Source organism: Dipodomys ordii, unplaced genomic scaffold (assembly GCF_000151885.1).
Source record: "Dipodomys ordii isolate 6190 unplaced genomic scaffold, Dord_2.0 Scaffold10, whole genome shotgun sequence".
In the NCBI taxonomy this organism is placed as follows: Eukaryota; Metazoa; Chordata; class Mammalia; order Rodentia; family Heteromyidae; genus Dipodomys; species Dipodomys ordii.
In genome coordinates, this window is record NW_012267226.1 from 25,611,798 (window position 1) to 25,627,164 (window position 15,367).

Consider the following 15,367-nt stretch of genomic DNA (forward strand, 5'->3'; position numbering starts at 1 on the left):
TGCCCCTCGGCCCCGCTCTGCGCCCTCAGCCCTGCTCCCCTCGGCCCCGCTCTGCCCCTCGGCCCCGCTCTGCCCCTCGGCCCTGCTCCCCTCGGCCCCGCTCTGCCCCTCGGCCCTCACCGCTGGTTCCGGGTTGCTCTCTGGCCCGGACCCTCCGGCGTCCGGGGCGGGCAGAGCTGGGCCGGGCCGGTCCAGGGAGGGTTCCCGGGGCGCCAGGTGGCCTCGGGCCGCGGGTCTCAGGAGCGGACCCCGGTTGGCGGGTGGTGTCCTGGCCCCGGGCTGAGCCGTCTTTCCAGGGGGGGAGGGACGGGGTCAGTTCCAGCCCGGTGACAGCCCTGGAGCCGGAACCGACCTTGCTTGGGCCTGTCCCCAGGATTGGCTGCGCGGCGGGCTGCTGCCGGCCACTTCCCCGAAAGGCCACCGGACATTCATCCGACGCCCTTTCTTGATCCCTCTCAAGCCCCTTTATGACAGAAAACATCAAGGAGGGGAAATGTCTTATGAACACGGTGACATTTGAGCTAGTCTAGGGCTCTGCTGACCTCCAGGTAGTGTCCGTGAACACCGTCCCCTGCGCGCTCACACGGCCAGCTTACTCTCTTCTGGAGTACATCTTAATGAATGAAGATCGGGAGGAAAGGGTGTTCTGGGGAGAAACTCAGGTGACATCATCACAGTCCCTTCTTTTAGTTGTAGAATTCCAGTACTGTCAGACAAGGAACACAATTGATGGGAATGAATTTTGGCTTTTAATTTCCATTCATTGGCAGGAATCATACCTGTGTTATGTATATCTCAGCTTCTTAGCAATCATGAAATGGTGATAGTATTGATCTTCTCTATTCACTTATTGCTTTCTGGTTTTTATCTAAAGGTAAGGTATTATTACAGAATAAAAGTCTCATTTCAAGAAACTGAGTGTATGCTGAGCATACATAGGAATTGCATGCATTTTCATAGATGCTTTTTCTGAGTAAATCCTAAAGATAGTCTTCCATGCTCATCTCTCTCCAGGTTCATTCACCTTTCCTCTGCCCTCATTCTTCCCAACCCAGTCTAATATAGTAAAGAGACCCAGAATTTATCAATAGGAGTCGACTACGTTTGTATTTCCCCTTGCAATAACAGAATTTTTTTTACCTTATTGATAATTTTGAAGTTGAAATGCTGGCAGTTTTTTGATTGGCCAAATAAAATCATTTATTTAAAATAAATATATGTTGTCTCAAGCACTGAAATTCTTCAGTTTTTCAAAATAAATATTTTTTCATCAAAGTCTGCCTTTCTCTAAAATCTTTACTTTTGACCTCATTGGGCCATCCCTTAAATTTTCTAATTAGTATCATCCGTAAGATAGTGGAGGGAAGTCTGCAAATATTTCTCTCTTTTACACATTCTTTTCTTGCCTAATTAATGAATAATTTACAAAAGTGTCCTAATTCATCTGTACTAAAATGATAGGAAAAGCATATTTGTAAACTCCAGACCATTTTATGGTTATTTTCTGAAAGTAAAATTTAGCAAGGAATAAGATATTAAAATGATACTTTAAAGGCTTAATCTTTATTACCTATACAAATATATTGGCAGCAGTCATTGTGTCCTACTGGATGGGGAGTCAGGAGACCTGCTCTCACTAGCAAGCATTGTGATCTTGGGTAAGTCATTTATACTCCATGTCCTTGCCTTTGATATTTATAAGTGAAAACAAATGGTATGTTCCTTGGAGGATTATTGTCAGGATTTAAGAATAAGTATGAATAACTATGAAAGTAAAAAATTAGGCAATTTCTTTTTAATGAATTTTTAAAAATTTTTAAAATCATTTTTTATTTATGTGGTAGTGAAGAATTAAACCCAGGACCTCATGGCAAGCTCTCTACCACTAAGTCACATCCCCTGCCCTTGTATTTCTTAATACATACAGACATCAGTCTTCTTAATAGTGTGATCATCTTTTTCTACCATTGTCATAGAAATAACATTATAACTTTCTGAGCATCTTTTTGGGTTTTTGGTTTTGGCTGTGGCTGTGGGGCTTGAACTCAACATCTGAGCACTGTCCCTGAGCTCTTTTGCTCAAGACTAGCACCCTACCACTTGAGCCACAGCGCCACTTCCAGTTTTCTGGTGGTTAATTGGTGATAAGGGTCTCACAGACCTTCCTACCCAGGCTGGCTTCAACCTGTGATTCAGATCTCAGCCTCCTGAGAAGCTAGGATTATAGGCATGCGCCACCAGTGCCCAGCTGAGGGTGTTATTTTTTGAGTCATTTGGTATGTGTAAATCTATTTTGAATACTAATAAAATCAACTTTTCACATTATTTCTTACTATCCGTGTTTGCTTCAGTCTATCAAAACCATCTTTGTCATTCATCATCTTTAGTGTTTTTTCATTATTTCTCTCAATTCCAAACATGTTTAGAAGAAAGGCTTATTACAGTGTAATGACTCATAACATACTCATAATTGGTTTATGCAAATTTAACATATTTGCTTACAAATACTTGTTTGTACTGTATGCCTTCAAAATATAAGTTCCCTAATCTATCTAGTATATATTCTAAGAAACATCATCTTTTCAGAAACTCGGTGGACATATTGTAAAGAATACATCCATCAGTAACATAGGAATTTTTTTAAAAAAGTAACACACATCTCTGATGTTTTTGTTCAACTTCATTGGTTTTAATATAAGCCTTCTTCAAGATGCAACCAAAGTATAATTTCAGGTAACAGACTCTTGTGCCTAGTGACTAGAATTGTTAATATTGCTATTAGGTTATTGTAGCAATTATTGTCCATACCATAAATATCATTTCTAGTGTATAGTGTTACAACTACTGTTCTGACTTTAGAGTTGTTACCATCATAAACAGAGACATTGGCTTATAAATATACCAGGATTTATACAATCTAATCAGTAGTGTCTTTCCTCTTCCAAGCAATCATCTTTTTTATAAACCTGGTCCAGCAATACCTCACTGCTCAAAAAAAAATTTAACTTCCAAGTTTTGGCATTTCTTTCAAAGTGTGCCTCATGTGTTTATGAATGTCCTTAATAGTTGGAAACTGCTAATAGTCTACATGCATACCCTAGATTTTTATTTTTCATTTCTGTGGGGGTTTTATACTGTCATTTATAGAAAATTACAGGAATGTTCTATACATGGTAGAAATACTGAAATAATCAGACTTATGTGGTCGTTTCATTGCAGGGAGCTAATGGCTAAATTCTATAAGCCCTTACACACACTTCTAGTCCATAGCAACCAGAAGTGATTCTGATTTTCTAATTATCTTACCTATCTCTTGATTGCTTCTTTAGTATATATATACTTGGGATCATTTTAATGGAAATCGCCCTTTTTTAACATCAGAAACTGACAGCATTTGGTTTTCTTCCAGTATCATCTCTGCTTCACCATGAAGCTTTCTTGTTTTTCTACTTGACTACACTGTTGGGTTGTTAGTAACTTCTCTGTTGGATTGTACCACATCTAGCCCTTCTGCCACCTTGCTAAGGCACAGAGAGGCTATCATCATACTGGCCAGGCTATCGTTCACCTTTGCACGGCTGCCTCATGTCAGCTGCTACTTTACAACGTTCCTCATGCAAAGTGATTCTTTATAATTCATGTCATTTTGCTACTCAAAATCCACCTGTGCCTAAAGGATGATCACCTTGGCTATCTCATTCTACTTTTCTATTCCTGTCTCCCGTTTTGAGCCTGAAGTTTCGTTTTTGTTTGTTTTCCATCCATAGTTTTCAGCCTCACTTACTAATCATAAAATGTTTGTTATCAACACCAAACACTTTGTTTTTACTGTTTTTACCTTCCTGAAATTACTTTTTCCTTTATTCTCTCTTTCCAAACATAATCAATCTTTCAACTATAAATATTTTGTGAAGGGCTTGGCCTATTAATATTCTTGCATCTTCATATTTTAATTGCTGTTATTTTTATCATTCATTTTGTACCAAATGAATACCTTGAATTTTTCTTTTTACTTTCGTTTTACATATAAATATTTTCTGAAGGTCTCAGGAACATGTTTTTTCTTTATATCCCTTTCAATACAACATAGCACAATTTGGAAAATATTCATGTAATTGTTTCATAGATGTTGAGTAATTATTTGTATAATGGTTTATAACTTTATATTTATAATAACTCTTCAGATATCTTACCCAGATATTTCATGTAATTTTACCTTTGTGGATCATTCAATAAAATCATATAAAGATGATGTTTGCCATATATTAATTCATTGGTACAATCTGTTATATTCCTATAACTTTATTTTGTAGAAGCTTTCATGAAAATGGTACATGTTAGAAGACATGAAACAAGGAAATGTTCTAAAACTCAAGTGCCTGAACAAAAATCTCGAATTGACTGGCGGCGGACTAAGAGAAGTTTCTCACAGTTATGTGACGATGATGAGGAGTTGGGTAGTGATGAGGAGTTGGGTAGTAATGATGATCTGGATAGTGAGGAAAGTATTGATAATAACAAAGAGCTTGATAGTAGTGAGGAACATCTTGATAATAAAACACAAGCAAATGAAAGAGAACTTACGTTGACCAAAGTTGAAAGTGAAAGAAGCAACAGTAACCTCATTTACACCGGCAGTGGCTCAACATTTGAAGAAGAAACGAACAAATCAAAACTTACTGACTTACTAGGTCATGACAAGCCTCTGAGTCAAGAGGAGGAGGAGCTCCACAAGCACAGTGAACAGATCTTAGAAGAGGATTTAGATGAAGAATGCGTCAAACGAGGAAAGAGAAAACGGATCGCCTCTACGATGTATGACAGCGATGAAAGTGAGGACAGTGAAGTCGTAGTTAGAAAAGTAGGCCTCAAATGTCCACGTCGAGTGGTGGAGGATGACTGCTCCTCAGTGGAAATGGAGCCAGAAAACCCTGAAAAATCATTAGCTGCCCGAAAGCGAGGACAACTTCAGAAGTTGAAAGAACTCGCAAAACAAAGGTCTCACCAGAGATACAGTAGTGGTAGAGATTTTGAGGTGTGTTGTATTTTGTTGGTAGTATTATTGTTGTTTTTAAATTTTTACTTAAACTTATTTAATTTTTATAATTGCCAAAGTACTAGATTCTCTCTTCAGCAAGTCTAGAATTTATTAGTTAATAAAATACCCCTGAACATGTTTAATTGCATGGTTGTACCTAATAGTATTGTTTTATTATAAGCCTCAGTTTCTCACTTTTTTAAATTGAAAGGCTGTTGTTCTCTGGTCTTTCCTCTTCTTAAATACTTACATTCTTAATGTCTATCTTCTTAAATACTTACATTCTTAATGTCTATCTTAAACATTTTATACCACTTAACTGAAGCATAATCTTCCTAATAAGTTTGCCATTCAACATGACAAAATTCTCTAATTTTAATCTTAAAAATATGTGCTAATTCTGTGGATTTCTTTTAGTCACAGATTTAACCTTTCAGATTTATATCCATTCTGGCCCAATTTACTGAAGCATTTATCTTAATTAGGACTCTGAAAAAGAATCTTGCCCAAGTGATAATGAGGATGATGAGGAAGAGGATGAAAAGGAAGACAATTCTGAATATGAAGAAGGAGATGATTATATTATTGATGATTTCGTAGTACAGGATGAAGAGGGTGACAGAGAGTATAAAAATGAACAAGGAGAAAAATCAACTATATCACCACTGAAATTAGTAAAACAGGATTCTCTTTGTAAGTTAAATATCAAGAACATTTTTTAACTTGGTCAAATTTATATATCAAATAAGCAAGTCAACTTTTTAACATTCATTTTCAGGTATCTTAAATGTGTGAGGCTCACAGTTATTCCAGTGCTCGCAGAAATGCTTTCAATCTAAAATATATTGACCCCAATTAGTCTTTATTTCTAGTATCTCTGTCAACATTTACCACTGTAGAAATACAATTTGAAACGTATTTAATTTCTTTATTTAAAATACAGCAACAACATTCCATGAAAGAATAAATCTATATTTTCTAAAATAAATCTATATTTTCTATATTGTTTTGCAATTCTAGATCTTGTTTTTGGCAGTACTGAAGCTTGAACTCAGGGCCTTGCTGTTTCCCTCAGCTTTCTGGCTCTTGACTCTACCTATTGATTCCTGCCTCCAATCTGACATTTTGCTGGTTAATTGGAGATAAAGTCTCAGAGACTTTTCTGCTTGGGCTAGCTTTGAAACGTGATAGTCCAAGTCTCAGCCTCCTCAGTAGCTATGCTTACAAACATGAGCCACAGAAGCCTAATGAACTATCTTTTGTTTACCATAAGAGGTGGCTAGATTCTTACACTTGCTTTGCATTTAGTCTGTTGTGACGTGCTGGTTTGTTCAAGTATATGCAAACAGTTTTCAGGCAGATAGGGAGCTGAAAAAGGGGAGGAGTGTTTTGAGAATATTTTTAAAATTTGTAACAGTTTTTAGGGGCTTTATTGTGCTAGGTTCATACAAGACATATGATAACTTATCATATTCAAACCTATCACCCTCAGTATTCTCAGAATAATTGTAGATATTCTCACATAGCTAGCTAGAAAAGGGAAGAATAGCTTAATAGCTATCTTTAAAATGATAATGGATATTCTAATTTAACGATACACCAAAAGCTGACAAATGATTTTAACTTAGTCATAATATGGAATCTGAAGCCGTGTGAGCGAATGTTTGGTGCTCACCTTGTAGTCCATTGGTCTGTGTTGAGTTTGATTGGGCCTTCTGTCCATGTTTAATTTTGTAACAATAATGTAATCCTTTGGAAAAGACCGATAGAATGTGTTATGCAGATCTTCAAATTTCTGGTATGAATTTTGCTGTATGATTTTTAAAATGTTACATTCATTACTATCACCACTAATCACATCAGAACAATCATCTGATATTAAGAAACTTCAAAAGTATGCCAAGTTCACCATAGCACATATAAGTTTATCACAATTCTAATTTCTAATGTTCCTGATAAGTTTTCCCTTAGCAACCTTGGGGACATTTAAAATAATATCTGAAAACTGCACTAGAAGCAAGTAAATTTGGAAGATGGAGATTTGCTTAGTGCACCACGTCTCCAAGGCAGCTGCAGGCTGAGTCAGCGGATTCTGCTGCTGATACTCCCAGTTTCCTCGCACTGATCATTTCTATTCAGGAGCGCTTTGTCTGCTTGATCCTAGCATTTATTTTAAATTAATTTCAGATTCTTTCAGTGATCACTATACTCACTTTAAAAGAGTTGTGAAGGCTCTTCTGATCAACGCTTTAGATGAATCTTTTCTGGGAACATTGTATGGTAAGTTTGCAGTATAAATGAAACATTAAAATTTGTTTTTTCCTAATTTTTAAACCATCACTTTTAAAATTAGATTAAACAAAATCAAGGAGAGCCATTCTTAAAACTTACCAGTTGTTTCTTCTAGGATGCACCACACCAAGAAATAGATTTGAGTGAAAAGTTCAGTGGGTTTTTCATTTGAGATAAGTAAAAAATAAGAACATGAACAGATTCATGACCCAGAAGAGCTTTCCATGAATTTGAAGAAATAAACTCCTAAAACAGTAATGCTCAGAACTCATGTGCTGGCCCAGTTTCTCTCGAGTTTTTGGAATTTCACTTCCATGCCATTTTATGCTTTCATTTAAAATGAATATAATTCATTTACTACAGAAAAGTCTGTGCTGTGGGGGAAGGATATGGAGTAAGGGGAGCTGAAATCTATGCCATGGAAGATTGATCAAAGAATGTCTCTCAGGGCTAACTTTAAATAGAAACCCGAAGTGAAGGAATAAGTCATACAGCATATAGGGACAGCAAAAACTGAGACCCCACCCCCCAGGGAAGAGTTCCTGGTATTCAGGAATGACTTAGAAGGCCTGCAGAGCTGGAGTGGAATGAGTTCTGAGACAGGGTGGAAAAATGAATTCAGGTAAGTATGTACCAGACATCAGGGCTTGGTAAAGCCATGCTGAAGTGTGACTTTGTGGCAATTTAAAAAAAAACCACTTATTAGATTCATTAGTAAAATTTCAAAAATGGCAGGAAACAAAGCATAACTTCACAGACCATGACAGATGTTTATAAATAGAGAATATAGTATGAACCAAATCAGGAAGGCAGAAGCGAGCATGGCATACCAAAGGAGAATGAGGAAAATAACCAGCTAAAAGAAAGTTCTGTTTTGTTGGCACACAAAGTCACCACTGGATCTGTGGAATGGAGCTGATTCAGAACTTTGACCTGGAATTCAGTGGTCAACCCATGCCAACTTTGTGTGAGAGAATACAAGATAACTTGCCAACCTTTTATATCTGACTCTCTTTATTATCAGAAAATAATGTAAAGTTCCCTTGTATTCTGGAGAAATGAAATTTTCATTTTTTTAACTTAAGTATTTCTGACCAAGTATCTTCCTAACACTCTAGGAAAAGGTCTTTAAATATTCAATTGATCCAATTTTTCATATGGACAGAATGATTGTTTTATTACTGTTACCAATCCCCTGGCAGATGGTACCAGGCAAAAATCATATGCGCAAGAAATGCTGACATCTCTTCACTATTTGGATGATCGCTTTATTCAGCCTCGTCTAGAGAACTTAGTTTCTAGAAGTCGATGGAAAGAACAATACAAGGTATGCACTTTGTGACTCTCATGCACTCTTGGGGAGATGGCCTCAGCAGACCTAGTCTTCCAAAGCAACAGCTTATTTCTCCTCACCTACCTTAAAGGCTATCATTGTTTTGATCATACACATGAATTTATCTGATAGTTAAGTATTGTTGGATGATAAATAAGTTTAGAACATCTCTAGGGCTTAGTGGTTCAAGGAGGCTGACACCAGCCAAAAGATGGAGACTTTCTTCAAACAATAACAAGTACAAAGGCCTGAGAGTGGGGCACATTTCATCCAATTCAGCTTTGAATTCGCTGGTGGTAAATTAGCTGTAAATTGCTAGGTTTGAGAGACATCTATGCAATCACAGAATCATAAGACTTCAAGTTGAAGAATGGCTACCATATAAAGCTTTTTGATTTGGTACATTATTAAACCTCTTAAGCCTAAGTTTCTTCCTCAGATAGAATATTTATCAGTTTAAAGGGAAATGTGGACTTACTTGGAGCATAAAAGGTGTACCACAGCTCTTATAATATAGTATACATTGTTTTCTTAATAGAAAAGCAGTAGGACTGGATGTGGTGGTGCATACCTGTAATCCTATCTACTTGGGCTGTAGAGATTGCAGTCCAAAGTCAGCTGGAGGAAAAGCTAGCAGACTCCATCTCAACAAGCAAACCAGATATAGAGTTATATGTCTGTTAATTCCAACTGGACAAGAGACTTAGGTAAAAAGATCATAGTCAAGGTAAAAAAAAAAACAACAGAATATTTGAAAATGAAAGCAAAAAGATCATAGGTTATAGCTTAAGTAGTAGAACACTTGTCAGCAAAGTTCAATGCCCTGTGTTCAAAGCCCAGTACTAGGGAAGAAAGGGAAAAAGATAACAGTATATATAGAACATGCGACTTTTGCCAAGAATTCTATGTAAATTGTGTTAGTTATTCTATGAAGTAACACATGAGGAAGTCACCATTATCTCTACTATGCTAAAAATGATGAAAGTATAATTTAGAAAAATTAAGTAACATAAGGTTCCACTGTTGGTAATTACATAGACCAGTATTTAAGAAACAGTCCAAGAAACCTCAAGAACCATGCTCTAGGTCATAGTATGCTTTCCTGTACTATGATAGGTTATAGAGAGTTTGGACAAACTCATGCTGGAACAGTATTTGTGAACTACACAGGGTGATTAGAGATACAGGTGCCTCTGTAATATCTTAGGATAAGCTAGTTCTATTGCTGAACACAAAGAAATAATATGACAGAGTCAACACTTCCAAAATCTCAATCATTTATCCCAGCAAAATGTATTTGTCAGTATGTCCAGTAGGAATCATCAAAAGTGCTCTGTTTGCTGTAGTCACTCAGGAAGCCAAGCTGACAGCTATTACCTGGGCCAGAGCTTCACTGAGTACCACAGCGGCAGAAAGTAGCTAGTCACCTTAAGATAGCTGAATCTCAGCCTCTAAGTGGCCATGTCTGGAGGAGCTATACGCAGGAGAAATATGAAGACCAGAAAGAAAACCCATGTTTTGAATCACCGTGTGGGAAAGAATCTATCAGTATTTTTGGATAGGTAATTATTGTCTGGCTAGTGGAGGATGTGAGTATGGATTACTAATTATGCTAACAGCGTATTCTTTATGTGCACATCAAATGCTACAGCAAAACCCAGTACACTGCTAACTGCCAAGGTAGTAGCTAGTACAGACCCCAAGTGTAGGCAGAAATCCTTGGCCACAATAACTTCACAGCCCATGCAGCTTATCTGTGCATGCCATGTATTTGCTCGGTTTGTTTATTCATTGTTAGTTCAGCTATTAGACTCTATCAGTAGAAGACATGTAGAAATCAGCATTTCAATGTGAATCAACAACACTACTTAGCAGTAACTCATAAGTATGAGAGAGATAAAAGTTATTCTTCCCACTTACTATCCAAGATTAAAAATCTGTTTCTTAAATTTAATAACACATTTACTGTATGCTCTGTATTAAAGTAAGAAATATGAGTGAGTTTTGCTTTTATATTTCTTCCCACTAAGATATATTTTATTTTGGCTAGATTCTTATTTTATCTTGAATTTTTGTTTTCAGGAGCGAGTTGAAAGTTATTCTTCTGTAAATATCCGTCATAAGAAGGCTGAGAACTGTACCTGTCAGGCGTGTGGGCTACATCGTCACTGCAGGTACTCCGTGCACTTGTCAGGAAAGCAGTACAACCCCAGGACTATGGAGACAGACGATTTCATGTCACATGATCAGCAGGTATTCCATTCTCTAGTGTCAGTTTTCAGTACTTAGAAACGTTCAGTTCATAAGTTTGCATAGGGAGTCCTCAGTTATATTCACCAATAGTGAAAAGAGTACAAGGAGAGAAGGTACGATTTTAATGTGAAAAGTATGTCTTACATAGCACATTCTTCCTCACTCACTGAAGTAACATTTTTCTGTACATTTCTCCTGTCATGGGAAAAGGGGTGCACAGATGGAGGGTGGTGAGGAGGAGGTCACTGGGCAGGGAGCCACAGTTGCCAAACAAGAACTGGACCCAATGAAAACTTTGATGTGATATGATCTACAATACTAGTAGACTGCAGGTAAATAATTGAGGATGACTCGTCCTAACATGAGAAATCTGAAGAAAGCTGAGCTTTCTGACTCTCTGGAGTATGTCAGAGTGCATAGCAGCCAGCATTTCCACAAGGAGGTCTTGATTGTGAATGAGTAAGTAATTGGTATACAAGAGCAGTATAAGACAACAGGAATGGCAGATAGCACTTCTACTTACCTTTAGCCTTTATAAGAATGCTGCACTTGTAAAAACAGATGTGTTAGTATCAAGCATTTCCTTTGCATATGCATGGAGTATGGAGGACGGATGAATGGGAAAGAAACCAGTTATCTCTAAATCTTTCCTGTTATTAGGTGGTGGAAATACTATTTATTTAAATTCTTCTACTAAATGAGGTAGCATGATTTCTCAGTTCTACTGTGCAATATAGTTGGTCACATCCTCTGGGCAGTAAGAGTATAAAAGTATCACTTAGAAAATGTATGTAGGCATAAGGAATTCAGTTAATATTTTTAATGTAAGTCTTTCTCAGCATAGCAGATGTACATTTTCTGCTCTTTCAAAGCTGCTCTATGATGTTCATTGAATAAAACATGTAGAATCTTAACAAAAGTGATTTAGTACTTCAAGGAATTGCACCTCTTCCTAGCTATGATTTTCATAGCTCTACCAATCCTGTGAAGCAAAAAGACTCTATATACAATAATTGGTTCAAATATTTAAAAAATATTTTGGATCACATGAAATAAGAGCAAAGGATATTAGTACACTAATCACACAATAGGAAATATAAACATTAAATTAACGGATGAATGCTTATTCCCTATTTAAGTGAAATTATCTTAAAATGTAGGTTCATAGCCTTAATGTAGCAAAATGTTTCATGCTCAATTTATAAAATGCAACGTTGTCAATATTACAGTGAGACCAGTAAACATATAGAAAATAGTATTACTAGAATGTAAGATTTATCTGGATAGCTATATATCACAAGAGACACAAAGCTATATATAGGCAGTACCTATAAGTTTGTCCTATGTAAATAAATTCAGTAAAAGCAAATGATGTCTTTGTGAAGGTCATTGAATTATTATAAGCATTGATATAATAAAAATTTGGAAACAATCCATGGTAGCAGTGTAATACTCTACAATATATCAACATTATGTGTCAGGATAAAATATAGCCATTAAAATAATATCATTATTGCTATTAATATTTACAATTATTGTGAAAGCATAGTAAAAGTAAAATAATAAGCAGTATAAACATTATCCTTTAGACCATGAGAATGACAATTTGCCTTGTGAAGGTTAAAATGTGTTTGTGACTTTAACTATCACTATTCCACAATAATGTGAAATTTATGTAGTTACCTAATCTCAATTTAAAAAATGTTCTGATCATCAGAAAACAAAAACAAAAAAATTATCCTTTGTGTAAAAACTGGATGTATGTAAACTAACCTATTGTATATTAAGCAAATGTGACTGACATTCTTTTACAAGTATGTTTATTATCATCTAGTAGTTGTACAAAGGAGCTGCCATTCAGCAGTTTGTTCACACAGTGCATCTTGATCAGTGTCACCCCTTTCCACATGCTCCCTCGTCCCTCCCAACCCATGCCTTCTCTCACTTTTCCTAATTTTGTAGGAGATATATTGACATATTCTCTCCCACTTTTTCTCTTCATTTGTCTACCTCCTAACCCTTGACATTACCCCAACCCTTTCAAGTACCTATTTCTTGGTATTTGATTTGTTGAATTATGATTTTGCCTTTCTAAGGAATTACATTGTTTGAGTTCTGTCTTGAATCTACCATATTTTAGTTAATACATTTGTGTACACTTGTGTACCATCCAGTGTACTTACTTACATATTTAATAAACTAATTCTAGGCTGGGTGCCCGTGGCTCACGCCTGTAATCCTAGCTACTCAGGAGGCTGAGATCTGGGGACTACGGTTCAAAGCCAGCCTGGGCAGGAAAGACCATGAGACTCTTATCTCCAATAAACCACTCAGAAAACTGGAAGTGGTGCTGTGGCTCAAGTGGTAGAGCTCTAGCCTTGAGCTGAAGAGCAGAGGGACAGTGCCCAGGCCCAGAGTTTAAGCCCCACAACCGACAAAACAAAAAACAAAAAAAACTAATTCTAGCTTCCACATATGAGCAAAACCATGTAACCTTTGTCTCTCTTGGCCTAACTTAATTCACTTAACCTAATTTTGTCCAGGTTCTTCTATTTCTTTGCAAACAATGCAATATGATTCTTTAATGTCAAATTGTATTTTTAGTGAATTTTTTTTTGGTCGGTCGTGGGGCTTGAACTCTTGGGTCTGGACGCTGTCCCTGTGCTTTTCAGCTCAAGGCTAGTGCTCTACCACTTGAGCCACAGCACCACTTCCGGTTTTCTGGTAGTTAATTAGAGATGAGTCTCACAGACTTTCCTGCCCTGACTGGCTTTGAACTTCAATCCCAGATCTCAGCCTCCTGAGTAGCTAGATTACAGGTGTGAGTCACCGGCACCCTGCTAAGGGAATAATCACTTATTAAAATCTATTTTAAGAGCTAAGCTTTGAGGCTTATGCCTGTTACTACAGCTACTTGTGAGGCAAGATGAAAGGATCAGAGTTCAAGTTAGTCAGGCTAAAAAGTAAGACCCTATTGCAATGAATAATCATCTAGTAGTTCATAGTTATAATCCCAGTTATGTGGGAGATATTCTCAGCCTGGCCAGGGAAAGACAGCAAAAAAAAAACTAAAAGCAAAAATAACTGAATGAATTTTCCATTTTGAAGTGCTGCTGTAGGTACATAAAGCTGATACCCTGGGATTAAATTGAGTTCTTTTTTTAAGGTGCAGTCAGTACTGTGAAGAAATTCCTTAACTGAATTTGTCTAATGAAAAAACTTTTCACCTCATGTCTTTGAAAGAAATAATACACTGTTGGAAAGTGTGATTATGGTGAATGAGTCATTTCATTACAGCAGTGTGGGGTAGGGTGCTGAAATGAGAGGCCTTGGATCTCCAGAGTGGGGACACCTGGGTTACCTGGAGGACAGAATGGTGTGAGACTGAAAGTCAGCTGAGAAAACTAAGGATCTTGAGTCAACTGCCCAGAATCTGCCTGGACTCCTTCAGCCTCCTCTAACCTGAGGAAAGAAGTTGCAAATTTGAGAAAGTGGCCAGCCTTACACAGTATGTGCATGTCACAAGCAGAGCTGGAGAAGGAGGATTCTTCTCTGTTGTCTACGGCACTGTGGAAGATCTGGAGATCTAACACAGGAAACAGACTTCATCCCATCTTCCTCTTTCATACAAATCCTTCACTCCCTCAAGTTGCTTACTGGTTGAGAATATCCTTAGCTAACTGGATACTGCCAAATCTGCATAATGCAGTTCTGTCCAGTTGTCTTGCCTGGGTGAGCAGTGTTGATTGACATGTCCATAAGACAGACTTCTAAATTACAACTAAGATTCTGTCTATGGCTCCGCCACTCAGCATCTTTAGCCTTAGGAAAATTTTGGTGTGTGTTCAGCTCCATGTCTGATTTCTAGATATGCAGGGTTGCTTGGTTCACACTGACAACTGATGTGACCCCATTACCCTCAGATTCGTTGGTTCACGGAACCAGGCCAACCCTGAGTAGTGGGTTAGTGGTTCGTGTTTCACATTGCTTATTACATAGCACTTATTTGATCCATTCTTGCTGTAATTGTTTTATTCGTGTACAGAAATATTCTTAGGCGATTAGAAGCAGCCTCCATATACATATGTGGAAATTTTAAGGAAACTACTCAGGATATGGATTCTTTTTGGCTATTTATAGTACTTTAAACAAATGGAATATTACAATATAAGCTGCCTTGTTCCTTGCCTATCAGTTTCTATGATAAAGAAGAATCATATTGGCTGAGTGCCAATAGCTCACCCCTGTAATCCTAGCTACTCAGAAGGCTGAGATCTGAGGATCTTGATTCAAAGCCAGCCCAGGGAGGAAAGTCTGTGAGACTCATCTCCAGTTAATCACAGAAAAAGCCAGAAGTGGCACTGTGGCTCAAGTGGGGGGAAAAAAGGAGCCTAGGGACAGCACCCAAGCCTAGATCAGCAAAAGAGGAGGAGGAGGGGGAGGGGGAGGGG

The 15,367-nt window shown here is 37.5% G+C and overlaps 1 protein-coding gene across 3 annotated transcripts in view; it reads left to right on the forward strand.

Moving 5' to 3' along the window:
• Positions 1-129: 129 nt before the first annotated feature.
• Ccdc82 (coiled-coil domain containing 82) overlaps positions 130-15,367 on the forward strand; it is a 22,872-nt gene continuing 7,634 nt past the window's right edge. Inside the window, exons 1-7 of one of the 3 annotated variants that reach the window (XM_013009707.1) lie at positions 130-548; positions 1,591-1,658; positions 4,314-5,035; positions 5,524-5,731; positions 7,226-7,318; positions 8,533-8,657; positions 10,746-10,916. In XM_013009707.1, coding sequence (XP_012865161.1) covers positions 4,322-5,035; positions 5,524-5,731; positions 7,226-7,318; positions 8,533-8,657; positions 10,746-10,916 — 1,311 coding nt within the window. In that variant the 5' untranslated portion in view covers positions 130-548; positions 1,591-1,658; positions 4,314-4,321. The other 2 variants (XM_013009706.1, XM_013009705.1) reach the window with 2 other exon arrangements.